This window comes from Nicotiana tomentosiformis, chromosome 1 (genome assembly GCF_000390325.3).
Source record: "Nicotiana tomentosiformis chromosome 1, ASM39032v3, whole genome shotgun sequence".
In the NCBI taxonomy this organism is placed as follows: domain Eukaryota; kingdom Viridiplantae; phylum Streptophyta; class Magnoliopsida; order Solanales; family Solanaceae; genus Nicotiana; species Nicotiana tomentosiformis.
The window spans coordinates 57,933,228-57,954,432 of NC_090812.1; the positions used below are offsets into that span (position 1 = coordinate 57,933,228).

At 36.0% G+C, this 21,205-nt stretch overlaps 1 protein-coding gene and 1 pseudogene across 2 annotated transcripts; both read left to right on the forward strand.

Annotated features, from left to right (window-relative positions):
* Positions 1 to 16,043: 16,043 nt before the first annotated feature.
* Positions 16,044 to 21,122, forward strand: LOC104102915 ((R)-linalool synthase TPS5, chloroplastic-like; annotated as a pseudogene).
* LOC138897622 (terpineol synthase, chloroplastic-like) lies at positions 17,022 to 19,138 on the forward strand. 2 transcript variants are annotated; one of them, XR_011410727.1, is made up of 5 exons: positions 17,022 to 17,199; positions 17,285 to 17,370; positions 17,492 to 17,747; positions 18,530 to 18,624; positions 19,028 to 19,138. XR_011410727.1 is itself a non-coding variant. In XM_070183618.1 (4 exons), exons 2-4 carry the CDS (start codon positions 17,326 to 17,328, stop codon positions 18,541 to 18,543), a joined length of 315 nt encoding a protein of 104 aa, XP_070039719.1. In that variant the 5' UTR covers positions 17,022 to 17,199; positions 17,285 to 17,325; the 3' UTR covers positions 18,544 to 18,968. The 2 variants fall into 2 exon arrangements, 1 of the variants encoding a protein (XP_070039719.1); XM_070183618.1 differs by lacking the exon at positions 19,028 to 19,138 and having other exon boundaries at positions 18,530 to 18,968.
* Positions 21,123 to 21,205: the final 83 nt, after the last annotated feature.

Below are 21,205 nucleotides of genomic sequence, written 5' to 3' on the forward strand. Positions count from 1 at the left end.
GGTGAAACCCGGAGCAATACCTGCTCACCAACCATAAATGCAACATCACGAACCTTCTGATCCGCATAACTCTTCTGTCTAGATTGGGCTGTACGAAGTCGATCTTGAAGCAACTTAACCTTTTCCAGGGCATCCTGAACCAAGTCTGTACCTAAAACTCTAGCCTCGCCCGGTTCGAACTAACCCACTGGGGACCGGCACCGCCTACCATACAAGGCCTCATACGGAGCCATTTGAATGCTTGACTGGTAACTATTGTTGTAAGCAAACTCCGCAAGTGGTAAGAACTGATCCCAAACACCCCCAAAATAAATCACACACGCACGAAGCATATCCTCCAGTATCTGAATAGTGCGTTCGAACTGCTCGTCCGTCTGAGGGTGAAATGTTGTACTGAACTCTACCCGAGTACCCAACTCACATTGTACTACCCTCCAGAACCGTGATGTAAACTGCGTACCCCAGTCAGAGACGATAGATACCGGTATGCCATGAAATCTGACAATCTCGCGAATATAGATTCGAGCCAACTGCTCGGAAGAGTAGGTAGTCATCATAGGATTGCAATGAGCTGACTTGGTCAATCTATCCACAATCACCCAAGCTGCATTGAACTTCCCCTGAGTCCGTGGCAGCCCAACAACGAAATCCATAGAGATCCTCTCCCATTTCCATTCTGGAATCTCTAACTTCTGAAGCAATCCACTCGGTCGTTGATGCTCATATTTCACTTGTTGACAATTTAGACACCGAGCTACATACTCCACTATGTCTTTCTTCATCTTCCTCCACCAATAATATTACCTCAAGTCCTGTTACATCTTCGCAGCACCCGGATGTTTGGAGTACCGTGAACTATCAGCCTCTTGGAGAATCAATTCACGAAAACCATCTACATTAGGCACACATAGCCTGCCCTGCATCTGTAATACACCGTCATCTCCAATTGTGACTTCTTTGGCATCACCGTGCTAAACTGTATCCTTAAGGACCATCAATTGGGGGTCATCATACTGACGCTTCCTAATACGATCATAAAGAGAAGACAGAGAAACCACATAAGCCAAAACTCGACTCGGCTCGGAAACATCCAATCTGACAAACTGGTTGGCCAAGGCCTAAATATCCAAGGCCAAAGGCCTCTCTGCTACCGGTAAATATGCTAAGCTTCCCAAACTCTCCGCCTTACGACTCAAGGCATCGTCCAATACATTGGCCTTCCTAGGATGATAGAGGATGGTGATATCATAATCCTTAAGCAACTCCAACCATCTCCGCTGCCGCAAATTAAGATCCTTCTGTTTAAACATATGTTGTAGACTTCGGTAATCGGTGTAGACCTCATAATGGACACCGTACAAATAATGCCGCCAAATTCTTCAAGGCACGAACAATAGCTGCTAACTCAAGGTCGTGGACCAAAAATATTTTCTCATGTACCTTTAACTGTCTGGACGCGTAGGTAATCACCCTACCGTCTTGCATCAACATCGTGCCGAGACCAATACACGACGCGTCACAATATACAGTATAAGACCTTGAACATATAAGTAATGCCAACGCTTGTGTCGGAGTCAAAGTGATCTTGAGCTTCCGAAAGCTTAACTCACACTCGTCTGACCCTGTAAATGGGGCACCCTCTTGGATCAATTTGGTCTTAATAGTTGTTCATAATCAATTACAGAATTGTTATTTAACCTCATGTTAACAAAAATCTTGTTGCAAACCTTCACAATACTGATAACTAGATGTGAGGCATGAAGACCTCATAATTATTTACCCGAATTAACGAGTTACATTTAACGCCACTTAGGCGGGCACCTACCTCGTAGGTTAAAAATTAATAATTACAACACGAATTCGACAACTATGCACAGAGAATTTCATATAAGAATTTTCAAATAAGCCTAACAGGCATGACTCCCTATTAGTACTATAGTACAAATTTAATTTCACAAGGGAAAACTTAAATACAAGAATTTTTCCTCACAAGGATCTCGTCCTTATATAACTTCCACCGTAGCTCGTAGCCCGGTTTAAATATATCAATTTATATAAAAATGTGAGGATCTCGTCCTCAGTTCTGAATCACAAGTAATATGCACATCGTGCCAATTGAAAATTTCCATTTTCTCCTTTTAAATAATTTCGGTTACACCAAATCACAACACATAATGAACCCCACACCGGTAGGGCATATATTTCACAATTTGCAATTAATTATTCGGAATTTACATCAAAATTTATCGAAATGAGTAACAGAAAGCCACATTTAGCCTCGCAACTCTTATTAGTGACCAACACGAAATGATAGGCGTAGTTATCTCCATAAAATCTCCGAACAGGGGTAAACACATGAGTAGATTAGAGAATTATGAAGCTCACTCATAGGTGGAGTACAATAGGAGGACTCGTCTCGATACTCAAAATCGAATCAAGTTAAGGAAATTATTCCTTTATATTATATCAAGGTCGTACCTGTAATGACACTAACTGATGTAGAAACCTCTTCCATACCATAAAACAAATATATCAACGGCTGGGTCTCCACCTCTAAGACGCCTTCTACCCGTCTGTCCTCCACCCTTAACTGGTCGTGTGGGTGGTGTAGTAACTGCAATGGGGCACGTAGCTTGAGTGCTTTGATGAAATATGTCTCTCCCAAGTTTGGGACAATTTTCTCATGATGTGCCTAGTATCACCGTATTCATAACAACCCCTTTGCGGGTTTGGCTGCTCATATTGAGTCTGTTCCAGATAACTGGAATAACCATTGTATGAACTCATGTCAGTGGTGCATTAAAAGAACTTACTGGAGCACCCCGAGTAATCTGATGTGCGGACTGGGCTGGCCGACTGCCCGAGCCCCCGCCATAATGATTTATACTTGTAGAGTAGAATCCACTGAATCCCCCAGAACCTCGAGACGTCTTGGTCTCCATAGTTTCTTTTTTCCTCACCCCGAACACATTCTAATATCTTGGTAATTTGTATAACTAGCAGAAATGAAGTATCATCTTGTAGCTCCCGAGTCGTGCAAAATTTTATGATCATAATTGAGTCCTTTAATGAGTTAGTGGACTCGCCCTCTGGCCGTAGGAAGCAAATTAGGAGTATGACGGGCTAACTTGTTGAACTTGATGGCATATTCTGACACCGTCAATGATGACCTGACGCAACCGTTCATACCCTATGCGCCACGCATTACGGAGAGTCCAGGAAACAAATTCTTTCAAAAGCGTTTCTGAGAACTGAGCCAAGTGGGCGGTGTTGCATTGGCTGGTCTGCCCTCTTCATAGGCTTTCCACGAACACCGGTGGAGAATTATCTCTCCCAAGGCAAATTTCTTCTTTTGTTATGCTGACTCAACACTGCTGAGCTGACCAATTTCCTTACATACTCTTAGATTCTTCTTTGGGGTAACCCTTACCCCTATTTATACACAACGATCACAAAAGTAGAGCTCTATACAGACAAATCTTATCACGAACCACATAGTCCAGACTCTCGTCAACAAGTGTACTTCCTCCGAAGCACCCCAAAATCCGCAACCGTGACGTCCACGATGAGTAGACCTTCTGTAAATTTTGAGTTGTTTCTATAACTCCTTTGGTATTGAAGTATAGGATTATTAAGGAGGCGGACATACCGCAAGTCCCAACCTTATCCTCTACAAAATCTCAGGTCTTAAACATGTGTAAATTTTAGGGAACCTTTCAGTAACACATATATACATTTCAGGCCAAAACTGATATAATACATGACCCCGCAATCCACTCATTGGTAGTGGACTCCCCCCACTCGGCGCGAAGTAATAGGTCATAACGTCCAATGATCCTCAATAATAACCTTCACAACTTGTATAAATCAACCCGACACCAACGTCCGTTGCACCCCCACATGATTCACTAGGTGATCTCTTAATCCGCCCGCATCTTCAGTCGGAACCATGCATTGAGGCAATGTTTGAGCATCTCTGGCTCCCTTATAGTCTATATGCATCATCACGAACCATCGACGCACAACAAATACCGAGTGTGCAATGTTATACATGAGTGGATACAAAAGAATATAAGATATATGTTTCAAGAAAAATCAATGCCGCACGATAAGAAAGCAAAGAAGTGAATATTTCCTAACAGTTCCATAGCCTCTCGAAGATAAGTACAAACGTCTCTGTACCGATCTGCAAGACTCTACTAAACCTGCTTGTGACTCATGACACCTATAAACCTAGTGCTCTGATACCAACTTGTCACGACCCCAAATTCCCTCCGTAGGATGTCGTGATGGCACCTAGTCTTCTATCAACGCGGAATAATAATAAATATCTGAAATAAATAAACTATAATTCAAACAATTTCAACTCCCAAAACCCGTTGAAATAAGTCACAAGCTTCTAAGAATTTATTCTCAATGTCTCTATATGTCAAGGTCTAAATAAAATATAAGGAAGCAATATAAAATGATAGAAGGGGACTCCGGAGTCTGCGGGCGCTAGCAGATATACCTCGAAGTCTCCGTGCGCAGGAAACTCACTGACGTCTAGGCTGGTAAAATGTACCTGGATCTGCACAAAAGGATGTGCAGAAGCGTAGTACGAGTACACCACAGCGGTACCCAGTAAGTGCCAAGCCTAACCTCGATAGAGTAGTGACGAGGTCAGGTGAGACCCTACTGGAATATAATAATGGCAAGATAAAATGTTTATCAATGTAGTAAAATAAAATGACATTGGAAATGAATCAAATAGTATATCACATTTAATGACACCAAATAATTGCAAATAATATCTCGTGGAATCAAAACAGAATTTCCTTCAACTTTATGAAAATCACAACAATTAATCGAAAGCAACTATGGCCATAAATCAATATCAATAAGGGCACTACCGAGGTACCGCCTCGTAGTCCCAAGTTATAAATAATTTCACAATATCTCATTTCCTTATCTCACCGCGGAAGCCTTCACAATTTATTTTAAAGAAAATATTTTTTCCGAAATAGCATCCCGCGTTTTAGCCATCCTTATCACACCGCATGACTTCTAGTAGTTCCCCTACTAGCCACGCGTATCAAGCCACCCTTATCTCACCGCATGCGTTTCAACACCCAGACCATATACCACCGCATGCGTATCAATATCACAATATATCACAATTTGTACCTCAAGTGCTCAAATAATTTAACTTGCCAAAATAATTCAACAACAATATTTTTCCACAATAAAGAGCTCACGGCTCATGCCAAAATAAATCATCAATAATAGTTTTCCACAATAAAGAGCTCACGGATCATGTCAAAATAATTCATTAATAATATTTTTTCACAATAAAGAGCTCACGACTCATGTCAAAATAATTCAACAATAATATTTTTCTACAATAAAGAGCTCACGGCTCATGTCAAAATAATTTAACAATAATATTCTTCCACAATAAAGAGCTCACGGCTCCCTCACAATGAGTATAAAAATATTTAGGAGTAAATAATTTAGGAAAATAATATTTCAAAATCTTTACTACGTTGCTTCAATATCAAGTTTAAAAATGTCAAATACTTCATATTAATAATATTTAATTTAAAGAAAATCAACCTTCAAATAATGCACAGAATAAAAGAAACCAAGTTTCAACTAAACAGGTAAAATAATTAGTAAGAAAAGATCAAACAAATTTGTAGTATATATCTCAGATCAATGATGAAACATATAACAAGATAAAATAATTTAATAAGTGCAACAGTGATCTACACAATTTAAAAATATAATCTTTCGTAATTAGCCCGTGTACACACTCGTCACCTCGTGCACACGACTTTCTAACACATTTCAATAATCACATCAATACCAATCCTAGGGAAAATTTCCCCCACACAAGGTTAGACAAGTCACTTACCTCGACTTGCTCTAATTTAACCAAGTATTATGCTTTTTTCTCAATTTTTCGACTCCGATCGACTCGTATCTAGTCATAATTAATTCGATACAGTCAACAAAAATTATAGTAATCAATTTCATAAGAAAATATTACATTTTTATTAAAATTTGAAATTAGCTCAAAATTTGCCCATGGGGCTCACATTTCGGAATCCGGCGAAACTTACAAAATCCGATAACCCATTTAATTACGAGTCCACCCATACCAATTTTACCAAAATCCGATAACAACTCGACCTCCAAATCTTAAATTTTCATTTTTGGAAGATTTTGCAAAAATCTTGATTTGTTTTCCATAAATTCACGGATTCATGATGTAAATGAGTATGAAATCATGAAATATAATCAATATAGGATAAGGAACACTTACCCCAATGTTTTTCCGTAAAAATCGCCCAAAAATCGCCCAAGAACCGTGCTCCAAAAATCCAAAACGAAATGAATGAAATGACCATTTTTTGTCCTTAAGTTTCTGCCAATCCGTCACTAAAAGTCCATTTTCCGTCACTAAAAGTCCATTTTTTGTCACTAAAAGTCCACCAGAAACTGCTCTACCACCCTTCCTTCAATTGATCATAACTTCATGTACAAAAGTCTAAATGATAAATGGTTTATCTTTCTGAAAACTATAATCCAACGACTATAACTTTCATGTTTTGAAAATATTCTGATTCCTTATGAATTGCGAGATATAAGCTTCCAAAATCGGCTTCACGCATTAGAAATTTCTGGCAAAATTTCTGGCGAAACTTCTCTACCAGCCTTCATTCAATCCGTCATAACTTTCTGTACAAATGTCCAAATAATCAATGGTTTAACTTTCTGGAAACAATAATCAAACGACTACAATTTTATGTTTTAAAACTGTTCTGATTCCTTAGAAATTGCGAGATATAAGCTTCCACAGTTGGCTCCACGCACGAAATTTCTGCAAAACAGAAATTTCCAGCACTCTTTGTCCGAAATCCATTCTGTTTACCTTCCGAAATTCACCCGAGACCCTCGGGACCTTAACCAATTATTCCAACATGTCCCAAAATACCATACGAACTTAATCGAGGCTTCAAACTACATCAAACAACATCAAAACGATGAATCGCACCTCAAATCAATGAACTTTGAACTTTCAAATTCTATATCTTGTGTCGAAACACATCAAATCAATTCGGAATGACTTCAAATTTTGCACACAAGTCATAAATAACATAACTAAGCTATGAAAATTTTCAGAATCGGATTTTGACCCCGATATCAAAAAGTCAACCCCTCGGTCAAACTTTCCAAAAATTCAACTTTCGGCATTTCAAGCCTAATTCCACTACGGACTTCCAAATAAAATTCCGATCACGCTCCTAAGTCCAAAATCACCATACGGAGCTGTTGGAATCATCAAAATTCTATTTCAGGGTCGTTTGCACATAATTTGACATCCGGTCACTATTTGAACATAAACTTTTAATTTTTTATCAAAATTCCATATCTCGGGCTAGGGACCTCGGAATTTGATTCCGGGCATACGCCTAAGTCCCAAATCACGATACAGGCCTACCAAAACTGTCAAAACACTGATCCGAGTCTGTTTGCTCAAAATGTTGACCAAAGTCAACTCAATTGAGTTTTAAAGTTCTAATTCACATTTAAATTCATTTTTCACCTGAAAACTTTCCGAAAATTTTTTACGTACTGTGCACGCAAGTCGAGGAATGATAAATAGTGCTTTTCGAGGTCTTAGAATATAAAATTAATTATTAAATTTACAGATGACATTTTGTGTCATCACACCCTGTTAGCACATGGACACTTTCTCAAGGAAACACCCAACTGTCTCACTTTTCCTGTGCGTTACATCTACACGAAGCATAAAATCTGAGTCTTCCCACAAACCTGAATATGAATTGATAAGGCCAAATATGGCACACATTCCCCAAATCCTTTACTCAAATTACCACCGATGTTTTCTTTCCTTAGTCGTAATGACCTACCAATACACTGATAACCAGAAACCGCACAAGTTGACACTACGCAATCCAATCATAAACAGTGGGGCTCTCCCACTTAGCTTGAAGCTACAAATTACAAAATTCAAGCATCCACCGAGATTCTTTCTTCATCGTCGACATGATCCTGCACACGCAACTTGCCAAATTTCTCGAAATTCTTCTATTACCCTTTAATAAACACTCCAAATCACTAGCCACATTTACATATTAAATCTCTTACCGTGTAGCCAGTAAAATTCTTCACAGAATCTTCGCAAACACCACGCGACCGCTAACCTGCTCACATGAGATAACCCACCTGTGGAAATTACATGCCGACATATTCCAACGTTGTTGCACTGGGTGCAATTACTACGAACACAGTAGATCATCTTGAGTCTGAACTCATTCACTAGCTGCACCAGTCCGTTCACTCCTCATAGACGTCAACTAGAGGTGCGACAATACATTCCAATCCAAAGTCATGTTGTATCCTTCTTCATATCAAGAAACTCTCTCTTGTTGTATCCAATCTTCCTCAATATAGCAGCTAATATTACAACTTGAGTCCGTAGACCTAGTCACTGTCCATTTTACATCCCAAATCACTCCAAACGTTCCTCAAGACGTGTAATCATCCTACCACGTAACCCATGTGCTACCTTGCCACTCTCCCACTTTGGTCAACCATCTCCTTTAAGCAACTACTCTACTTCTGTTTTCTTACACTTGGCCTTTTCGGAATCTAACCACCGCAAGGCACCTTCCACATGTCCTTCCTCATCCTTCGCTGCCCAGTTGTTGCCTTAACTCAAAATCCGTCTCTATAGAACTTGAACCAATAGCTCGTTACCAGCTTTAAACCTTTCTGACGATCATCCTTCTCGAGACATCAATACTAGAAATGTTGCTTCGATCCTGAATCACTACACACCGCGATCTCGAACGACTGCTTCCCCTATACCAATTCCTAACACCCCGTCGTGAAGGCGAGTTGAAGAAAACCATAATACCGGCGAACCTTAACGCATTTTACAAGGTGATGACACCACATCAAAATTGAGAATTCTACCACACTCAAAAATATCAAGCTTCGTTACTCCATCAACCCCAAACTTGAATATTCATAGTCCGATTGCCTTTTCTTTGCTAGAATTAAAACATGGAACCTCTGAATCATGTACTAAGAAAAACCTTCTTTCAAGTCGTTTACTGCCCTGACACATAGATAAGCATTCTACCATTACATAAACACGATGCGATAACAATGCATGAATCGTCATAACATTCAATGCCAAATCTCAAAACCTTAGGTAGTATTGATACTGAACTGAAATGATAGAGCGGCCTTCCGCAAGGCGACAACAATAACTCAATTAATTACACAGGGAGAAGTATCATGTATTACATCTGTAGTACCATTAAAAATTTCTTCGATCCCCAATTTATAACAAGCGTTTCACATCGCATAAGATTTAATAGGAAAAAAATATAGGCATAAGCCTCAAAGGAATCGAATCGCACGATGAGGAATCAAAAAGGGAAGTATTCCTATCAGCCCTGTAGCTTTTCGAAGATAAGCACAGACGTCTCCGTACCGATCCGCAAGACTATACTAGACTCGCTCATGACTCGTGAAACCTAAGTGAACCTAGTGCTCTGATACCATGTTGTCACAACCCAAAATCCAAAAAGGCTGTGATGGCGCCGGACACCACTGTCAGGCAAGCCAACCATAATCAATTAACTTAATTACCCATTTTTAGTATTTTTGAAATAAAAATTTCTTCAATGAAATTGTAAAGATAAAACTCATAGAGTAAATGATAAATATTTTTAGCAACTATATTTCTAAACAATTCACAACCATTCCCAAACCTCAGTGTCACAAGTGCATGAGCATTTACTAGGGAATTAAAATTAAAATACAACATCTGTCCACAATACAAATTAGACAAGAAAATATAATAACTCTGAAGGAGACTCTGTTAGCTGCAGATCGTATTATAGAATGCAGCTCACCTATGTCCCCCAATTATTAACCACACCTCTGCGCCCACAAGGCCGCGATACATATATGTACCTGCACAATAAAATATTCACTAAGTGCAGTATGAGTACGAAAACAACGTGTACCCAGTAAATATCAAGCCTAATCTCGAAGTGGTAGAGACGAGATGGCCGACTTTGACACTCACTATGGGTCAATAATATTAAATAATCATGAAATAGAAATATTTATATCAACGTGATTCACAGAGTTAACAGTAATTTTATTGACCGATAGAAATAATTAAATTCCTTCAAATGCAGCAATTCACAATATATTAATTAAATTCCTTTAATTCAAATAAATTTCCAAATTTATCAATTAGTCTCATTTACAGGAATAACAATAATCCTTAACAAGCAGGAATAATAATTCAATAAATTACAAAGATTTTCAATTTATCAATTAGCTCACAAGCTGCAATAAACTATTAAGGTATCGTGTGATTAATATTATTAAGCACGATTTCTGTCGAGGACGTACGGCCCGATCCAGAGTGTCGTGTACACTGCCGAGGGACGTGCGGCGCGATCCATAGATGCATCTATCCTGTCAAGGCGTTCGGCCCGCTCCACAAGAAAGGAGGACATTTTCTTATGTACCTCCGGGAAGAGAGTATATTTATTATAGGATAAATTCGGGAGGAAGAATAATTTTTTTTAATAATTAATTAATTTAAATAGAAAATTAAGCATATGAGATTTCTATCCTTTAATATCTTTATCTGATAATTCACAATATATTCATATATATATATATATATATATATATATATATATATATATATATATATATATATATATATATATATATATATACAATTAATATTAATTAAACAAAGAATACAATGTACACATGTAATTCATGATTTGAGTCCTAAACTACCCGGACTTTAGCATTAATAGTAGCTACGCACGGACTCTCGTCACCTCGTGCATACGTAACCCCCGCAATTAGCAATAATTATTCAATTTAATCCCTATGGGGTATTTTCCGCTCACAAGATTAGACAAGAGACTTACCGTGTCTCAATGCCCACTTCCGACCACGATGTCGTGTAAAAACTTCAATTCGATGTCGAAAAATTCGAAACTATCCAAAAGTTATATAAAATAATTAATACATGTTCAATAATTCGAAATAAGGCTATTAATTCAATTACCCAACCCAAAATGGTAATATTCTTAAAATTTACCCCAGGCCCACATGCCCGGATTTCAGAAATTTTCGGAGAAAATCGTTACCCATAATCTCAAGAACTCAATTATATCATTTCGATCCAATTCCATAACCATTTTCGTGGTGGAAAATCAAAAATACCAATTTCTAGATTTTTCTTCAAAACTCCAAATTTTTACAAATTTTCGTGTCTAAATCCATGTATAGACCTTGTATTTAACTCACAACTAGTAGGAATCACTTACCTCATGGTTGATGGTGGAAAGGTTGCTCAAAATTCGTCCCCAAAATCGGCTCCCATGAAGAAATGGAGTGGAAATGAGTCCAACCCCCGTCTTTAATAGAACACTGCCCAGAACCGCTCTTTTTAGCGTTCGCGAAGGCCAAATGTTCCTGCCCCAGTATTTTCCCTTCGCGTTTGCGTGACCAGTGTCGCGTTCGCGAAGGCCTGTCCATGCAAGGCACCGCGTTCGCGTAGGCCAAATAGCCTTAGGCCCGTCTCCTCCTTTCTTCTACGCATTCGCGATTGACCCTTCCCATTCACGTAGTTTCCTCAGTCAATCCCTCCGCGTTCGCGAACTACACCTCGCGTTCGCGAAGGCCAAAACCTAGCGGCCTCAAAACTCCTCTTCACGTTCGCGAACCAATGATCGCGTTCGCGAAGCACAAGATAGCAGCCACCATTTTCCTTCTTCGCGGACGCGGGACTCCCTTCGCGTTCGCGAAGAACAAAACCAGAACCAGCAAACCAGCAATAGCTTTTCATTCAAATTCGATCTGAAACCACCCCAAAACACATTCAAGGCCCCGGGGACCACGTCCAATTATACCAACTTATCCCAAAATACAACACGAACTCGCTCGAGGCCTCAAATTGCATCAAACAATACCGAAACCATGAAGTGCGCATCGATTTAAGCCTAATAAACTATTGAACTTCTAACTCCCACATTCGATGCCGAAACTTATCAAATCAAGTCCGATTGACCTCAAATTTTGCACACAAGTCATAATTGATATTTCGGACCTGTTCCAACTTCCGGAATGGGAATCCGACCTCGATATAAAAAGTCAACTCCCCGATCAAACTTCCAAACTTAAATTCTTGTTTTAGCCATTTCAAGCCTAATTTCACTACGGACTTCCAAATAAAATTTCGCTCATGCTCCTAAGTCCAAAATCACCATACGGAGCTGTTGAAATTATCAAAATTCTATTCCGGGATCGTTTGCATATAATTTGATATCCGGTCACTATTTGAACTTAAATGTTTTAATTGTTTCATCAAAATTCCATATCTCGGGTTAGGGACCTTGGAATTTGATTCTGGGCATACGCCCAAGTCCCAAATCACGATACGGACCTATCGAAACTGTCAAAATACTGATTCGAGTCTGTTTGCTCAAAATGTGGCCTTTTAAGGCTAACTTAAGGAACCAAGTGTTCCGATTTCAACCCGAACACTTCCAAATTCCGAACCAACCATCCCCGCAAGTCATAAATTAATAAAAAGCACATTTGGAGAGTTTTATTTTAGGGAAACGGAGTTCTAAAAGTTAAAATGACCGATTGGGACATTACATTGAGTGTGGTGTAAATATGAATTAAAGAAAGAAATAGTGTATTTTGCTTTCGAGACACTTATTAAATTTAAACCTTTTAAAATTATAAAGCGTTGACAAACTCTTTTAGTTTTCCGTGGCACCAATGAAGCTAGATTGGCTAGCAATCCAATAAATTGGATAAACCACCATAAGATTAGGGTCCGTTCCTTCATTTTAAAAGGTTAAGTTTTTAATATGGAAGACAAATATTATCAAATGTTTTTGCTCCATTCCAAAATTTATTTGTAGCAAATAAATGTCAAATCTTTGCTTTCCTTTAAGTGTGTATTATTGGAATAGATTGGGCACATCTTAAGGAGCTTGAATCCCATTTTTTGGTTGATTTGGTGAAGTTTTGAGGTGGTTTGAATTGAAAATTCGAAGTAAAAACTGAACATAAAAAAAAATAATATTTGTATCACAGTGTGTATTATTTGTATATTACATATGTATCATAGTTGTATCAATTGTGTATCACGTGTATATCCATGTATACCTGTATGTGAGATACATGCGTGATACATGTTTGATACATGTGTCGCAGAAGAATATTTTGACTCGATTTAATTACGAGTTTTGATTCAAAATCAATCCAAATCAACATCAATCTTCCTCAAATTTTGTATATTGACTTATCTATATGTTTCCAATGAATTTCAAGTACACCCATTGAAAAGGTTCTATTTTTGCTTAGATTTTTGGAATATTATATTTTTTTTTGTATTTCATCACCTTATTTGCTACCTCATCCATGAAATTTTCTTTCCGTCTTGCATCTAATGTTGCTAATCATGCTTAAAAATATGGAAGGTGATTTTTGCAAGTGATTATTTGAGAGAAAGAATCTTATTTATTTGGTTTTTTAATTTTTATATGTGCTTGGCTAGTTTTGGTAAGTCCACGACTAATGACTAGAGGTAGGTAAGTTGAGACTTATTTGGGACATTTGTGTAAGTTTCCCAATTGGAAAATCTTGTGCAAGAAATATCTATGGATTGGCCGGCCTCAACAGTAGTATTTTGGGCAGCTACTATAGGATGATAATTGATTCTAGGGGTATACAAAAAAAATCGATAAACCACACCAAATCGATAATCCGAGTTAAACCGAAAAAAAATCCGATGTGATTTGGTATTGAAAAATAAAACCCGACCATAATTGGTTTGGGTTGGTTTTAACTAAAAAAGTCAAACCGAAACCAAACCAACCCGATAGTACATTTATATAATTTTTAAAAATATTCTATACATATAAATATTTATTGTAATGTAATTTATAAATATTTCTTAAAAGTTTTCACAGTTTTATCTTTTAACGTATTATTTCAAGTTTAGACTTAACATTCTTGAATGGTAAATAAATTTTATAGCCCATAAATGTAGTAACTCAAACAAAGTTCAAATCAATACTAATGCTAACAAAAGAATTCAATTCAATACTAGGAATGACGAAAGTATTGGATAATTATTTTAGTTTTATATTGTTTATAATGAAAATGGATAACTTAGTTTATCTTTTTCTTTAGTGCTTAGTTATGTAATTAATATTAGTACTTATTAGCTACACTTATTTGAGCATGACCTATATAGTATTTTTAGATTATGTTAATTTTCATTATGGCTTATTAATTAGCAATATTTGTTTTATGTAATTTTGTTATTGAATATTTTAGTATAATACTATGACTTATCTCATGTTATTGTGTTAGTTTCTTGAAAAACACATTATATAGTTGTATTTTACTATGACTTAAGAAATATTTGGAGCACAAGTTACATATTTTATGCTATGAAGACTTTACCGGAAAAAATCCGAAAACTCGAAAAAAATCCGATAACCCGAAAACCCCCGAAAAATCCGAGAAAAATCGAGATTGAAAAACCCGACTTTGTTGGTTTGGTTTGGTTTATAAATTTAAAAACCAGATACCATTGTTTGGTTTGATAATTGAAAAATCTGAACCAAGACGACCCATGTACGCCCCTAATTGCTTCTATTTTCTTATGAAAAACGTGACTGCAAATAGTACGATTTAATATGTATGAAGCATAATTATCGTCCAGTTGTTGTCGGACAAGATTTTCGAATAGATATCCTTCACGAATTAGTCGTACTCCCTCCGTTTCACTCCTTCGTTTGGCATTATTTTATCATCAATTTGTGTTGAAAACAATGACACGTCTATATATATAATCTTAAGAAGAAATTGAGTTTATTACTCAAATGATCATTCAACTATCTAAAATTATCTACTAAAATTATCTTTCTTTCGTTTGTAATAGCAAAGTCACTTAACTATACGTATAACACTAAAAATGTCACTCAACTAGATTTCTCAAACTTATAATTACCAAATACTTATTTTACCCTCTAAGTTATCAACGTTTTTCTTCTTTTTATTTTTATTTTAAATTTTTAATATTATATTTTTTTTTATTTTTAATTTATATTATGGACTTACCTATATAATACATAAATTTTATTTATAAATTTATAAATAAAAATAGTATTTAAGCATATATAATGTTGGAATAATAAAATATTGAGCATAGTAGAAAACATTGATTAGAACAATTTGTTCGTAATAATAATTTTAATATTAACAACAAAATCTCAAAAATTTATTTACACAATTCAGAATGAAAGAAAATAAAAGTTTTAAAATAGATATTCCATGCACGTAATATAAAACTAACTATTTAAAATAAAGGTATTTTATATTAATACATTATATATTCTTTAGTATTATGCTCAATTATATTATTATTTTGATATTATATATTCTAGAAAATTAATTTTTTATTATTTATTATACAAATAAAAAAATATTCTATAGGTAAGTCCATAATGTAGATTAAAGAGAGACAAAAATTATAATATTAAAAAAGTTAAAAAAAAGAAGAAGATAAAAGTTAATAATTTAAAGGGTAAAATAGGTATTTGACAATGAAAAGTTTGAGAAATTTAATTGAGTGACCTTCTGAGCGCTAAAAACACAGTTAAGTGATTTTTCTGTTATAAACGAAAGAAAGATGACTTTACTGGAAAATTTCGTATAATTGAGGGAACAAATATCACTCCAATTAAATGTTCCTGAAATTTCCAAAAGATAAAGAGAGGTCAAATATATTTGAGGGATTTGACATATATTTTGGATTGGGAAATGATTTCCTTGTGGAAAGAAAACTCAGAGGGTAGGTTTATTTTTATAGTACCATGCTAATTATAAAGACAGACTACCTAATTCGTCCACTTGCTATTATTTTTAGTTCTATCTATTTGCCGTGTCAAAATAAAGAGAGACACAAAAAGCATGTGTAAGTTTTTTCCCTGTTATAAAGATGAATCTATATATTTAGATAACATTAAGCTAAAAATATATTCTCTCCACACATTGAAGTGAATCAATATAATGGATGTGGCAATATGTACCAACGTATGGATGCTACACATGGCCACCTCCAAAAGACCTCCGTCATCTACTTTTTTAATTTCCTCTTTCAGCCGAGGAAAGCCAAAAGCCAGCTGCCTCTCTACCAAAACTGAACCATCACCTAATCAGTACTCTGCTATTTCATCTTCAGATCAAAATCCCACTAGACGTTCAGGGAATTACCAACCTACTATGTGGGATTTTGAGTATATTCAGTCCATACACAATGATTATGCGGTAAAATAATTTGTTTAGCACATATTCATGTTATTCAATATAATTATATGCATAATTAATTCGTTGTAATATCATTCAAAAGATTACGCAGCTGATCATCAATTGTAAATGTGTTGCGTAGGGAGAGAAGTATATGAAGCGTTTTAACAAACTGAAGGAGGAAATGAAGAAGATGATAATGGCTGAGGGATCACAAGAATTAGAGAAGTTGGAGCTGATTGATAATTTACAAAGGCTTGGAGTTAGTTACCACTTCAAGCATGAAATCATGCAAATTTTGAGCAACATAAACCAGCACACTTCAGCCACAAGAGATTCATTATACGCCACAGCTCTGAAATTTAGACTCTTGAGAGAACATGGTTTTCATATCTCTCAAGGTAATGTTTTTGCCAAACCAATTTCCTTCTTCTTTCATGCACATGATATTTGGTCATTTTATTTAATTTCTTCCTTGTGTTTTAGATATACTGTACGATTTCAAGGATGAGCAGGGTAACCTCAAGCAGAGTCTCTGTAAAGATTCGCAATGTCACATCTACAGAATTATTATCTCAAGAATGAATATAATAGGAGTAATCAAGACAATCCGACAGTCGCATTAGTGAGCCATGCACTGAAACTTCCTTTGTATTGGATGATGTTGAGAGTTGAGACAAGTTGGTACCTCAACATTTATGAGAATATTTCAAATGCTAATCCTCTTCTGCTCGAGCTGGCCAAGTTAGACTTCAACATTGTTCAAGCAACACATCAAGAAGATTTGAAAATCCTGTCAAGGTGACTAGATATATATCTTTTAAGTGACTAATCTTTATATATTTATGAGAGTTGTTCTCATTTTGCACCCCTAATTCATCTTCAGATCAAAATCCCACTAGACGTTCAGGGAATTACCAACCTACTATGTGGGATTTTGAGTATATTCAGTCCATACACAATGATTATGCGGTAAAATAATTTGTTTAGCACATATTCATGTTATTCAATATAATTATATGCATAATTAATTCGTTGTAATATCATTCAAAAGATTACGTAGCTGATCATCAATTGTAAATGTGTTGCGTAGGGAGAGAAGTATATGAAGCGTTTTAACAAACTGAAGGAGGAAATGAAGAAGTTGATAATGGCTGAGGGATCACAAGAGTTAGAGAAGTTGGAGCTGATTGATAATTTACAAAGACTTGGAATTAGTTACCACTTCAAGCATGAAATCATGCAAATTTTGAGCAACATAAACCTAAATGCAGCTACAGGAGATTCATTATATGCCACAGCTCTGAAATTTAGACTCTTGAGAGAACATGGTTTTCATATCTCTCAAGGTAATGTATTTGCCAAACTAATTTCTTACTTCTTTCATGTTCTGATATTTTGTTTACTCAGAACTTGCGGTACTCCATTACTGCAATATTTTCTTACAAGATTTAGAATTAAGATAAAATCAAAATAGAGTAGGTTAATGAGAATACTTACACCCAAATAAATTGAGAATGTAGCTCCTCTTAACATGCTAAACATGCTATTTTGAGGATGGTGCCACCGGCAAAGCAACCTTGTTGGTACATCATTTAGACGTTGAGCGGATGGGCTTAGACCCAATAGCTTAATGAGCTGGAAATCCGCACCGGGCATGTCTACGCCACTTCTAGTGCAAAAGACTAAATGGGTATTGGTGGACTTGGGCTGTGCCCATTCCTCTATATGGCCATAAGAGCATCCTCTTTTCCAAGCTTGGGAATTACTGATATTAATAAATCGTGCCTGATATCTAGGGAAGGTTCACTATAAGAGCACAAATTGGGATTTTTCTTCAGTATTTCCTCTGTCAAAAGCATGTGCCTTTTCATTGTCATTGTTCTGCTGCTTTACATTTAGTACACCAAAGAAAAGTTAACAAAGTTACTTTATTGATTGGAGAAAATTATCATTTTCTGGAGAAAGATAAAACAGAAAGAAAAGACCAAAATAAGGAAAAAGCAAAGGGAAAGAAAAAAAAAAGTGAAACAAGAAGGAAAATTGATATAATAAAAATAGCATGTTAAGAGGAGCTACATTCTAGTAGTTTTAGCATGTTAACAAAAATTGAAATCATGAAATTTTTTAGGAGCATACACCTAAATGCAGCCACTGGAGATTCATTATATGCCATAGCTTTGAAATTTAGACTCTTCAGAGAACATGATTTTCATATATCTCAAGGTACGTAGTAATACAATTTTTGACAATCTTTGATCTTCTTTCATTATGATATTGGTTAGTTAACAGTATTTCTTAAAAGCAAATTTTGGTTAATGTGGAAGGTTGCCACATACAGTTGTTTTACATGTTTGATTGTTAATGTAGGGACATACATATATACATACAAGCAATAGTTACTTTAAGAATGTAAAATAATTGTTTGTGTACATAATTTAGGAGATACAATGTGTTTGAAAGAATATCTAATCAAGTCAACCTTCTAGGATTTGACCATCATATATATTTTCTCGTGTTCTAGACATATTCAACGACTTCAAGGACGAAAATGACAATCTCAAGGAAAATATTTGTAAGGACACAAAAGGTTTGTTACAATTATATGAAGCTTCGTTTCTCGCTACAGAAACTGAAACCACTTTGAAATATGCAACAAGATTCACAGCGGCACATCTAAAGAATTATCTAGGCAATCATTGTGATCATAAAGACAATCGAATGGTCGCATTAGCGCAACATGCCTTGGAACTGCCTAGGCATTGGATGATGCCAAGATTAGAGACACAGTGGTATATAAGCATTTACGAGATTATGTCAGATGCTAATCCTATGTTGCTCGAGCTTGCTAAGTTGGACTTCAACATTGTTCAAGCAGCACACCAACAAGATTTGAGAATTCTCTCAAGGTGAGATATCTTTTATTAAAGTGGATAAAAGTTAAATATGATGATTTAGTTTTATCCTATAATTTTTCTCATTCAACATTAATTTTCATGTAAAGGTGGTGGAAGAGCACATGCCTTGCAGAAAAGTTGTCATTTTCAAGGGATAGACTGGTGGAGAATTTGTTTTGGGCAGTGGGGATAGAATTTGAGCCTCCACACAGCTACTTCCGAAGAATGTTGACAAAAGTCATTGCTTTTGTTGGAATAATAGATGATATTTATGATGTTTATGGCACTCTTGATGAGTTGGAAGTCTTCACTGATGCTATTGAAAGGTCAGTTACTTTTGAAAAAAAGCAGTTATATATATCTCTAGTTAATCACCTTTCTCCTTGTGTTTGTCACGTGAAATTAATTTGATATCTGATAATATAAATTCAGATGGGAGATAAAAGCGATAGACCAACTTCCAGACTATATGAAAGTATGTTACCTTGCACTCTTCAATATTACCAATGAAATGGAGTACGAGATTCTCAAAGAGCAAGGGATCGACGCCGTACCCTACCTTACAAAATCTGTATGATTCATTTTACTTAAGATTTTTCCTTCTTTTAGTACGTACCCTTAATTTCTTCAAGCAATTGTTCTCTCTTCCCAAACCGCCTCTAATTCTCTCATGAGACGTATCCAGTATTTAAATTTGATGTGTTCAACATTTAAACTTTTCATCATAAGAACCAATTGTATTTTTAAAATTATGGGTTCAGAATTTAATATACGTTGAAAACTTATTGAAATTTCACATATATATGCTCTAACCTATTAAACCCATGCGACATCTGTCTCTGCCTCTACATTCCCCCCCCCCCCCCCCAAACAACAAAAAATACTACAAATTTAAAAAATAATCAATTTATTTGCACTGCTAATTATTTGAGACATGTTATTAGTGGGCAGATTTGTGCAAATCTTTCATACGAGAAGCAAGATGGTACTACAGTGGATATGTGCCAACTCTGAAAGAATACATGGACAACGCATGGATCTCAATTGCAGTTCCTATGGTATTAGTCCATGCATTTTTCCTCGTCACAAATCCAGTTCCCAAAGAGGCATTGGAATCATTAAGCAAATACCCTGACTTAATTCGCTGCTCTGCTACAATTTTTCGTCTTGCCGATGATTTAGCGACATCATCGGTATGCTTTTAAACCTTTATTCTCTCATATAAAATTAATTTATACGACTACTGATTTATAATTATAAACAATATTTGTGTCTCATTTATTTATTTATTTATTTTTATAATTAATTCAGGATGAATTGAAGAGAGGTGATGTTCCTAAGTCAATTTAGTGTTACATGAACGAAAAGGGTGCTTCCGAAGAAGAGGCGAGAGAACACATATGTTTATGTATTAAGGAGACATGGGAACGGATGAACACAACTCAAAGGGAAAACTCGTTATTTTCTGAAGCATTCGTCAAAATTACAAAGAATATCGCAAGAACAGCACATTGCATGTATTTGCATGGAGATGGGCATGGAATTCAAAATGGCGAAGTTAAAAATAGTATCTCCAAAATACTTTTTGAGCCTATCACTCCATTATATTAAGAGGTCCCAAATACTTCGGCCCCTAAACAGTTTTCTCATTATATTAAGTGTGTATGAAAATTATTATGTACTGTATTCAGAGGCGGATCCAGGATTTAATGGCTACGGGTGCCACTATTAACGACCACTAGTGAAGAAGATTGAACTTGGGTGTACATTAAGTCGATTCGATCCGTTTTGAATTACTTCGGTTCGGTTCGATCCATTTTGAAGTTAGTCAATCCAATTTAAAATGTGTTTTATGCATAAACGAATATGTGATACACCCCTTCCATCTACATGTAGCTAATTAATATTAT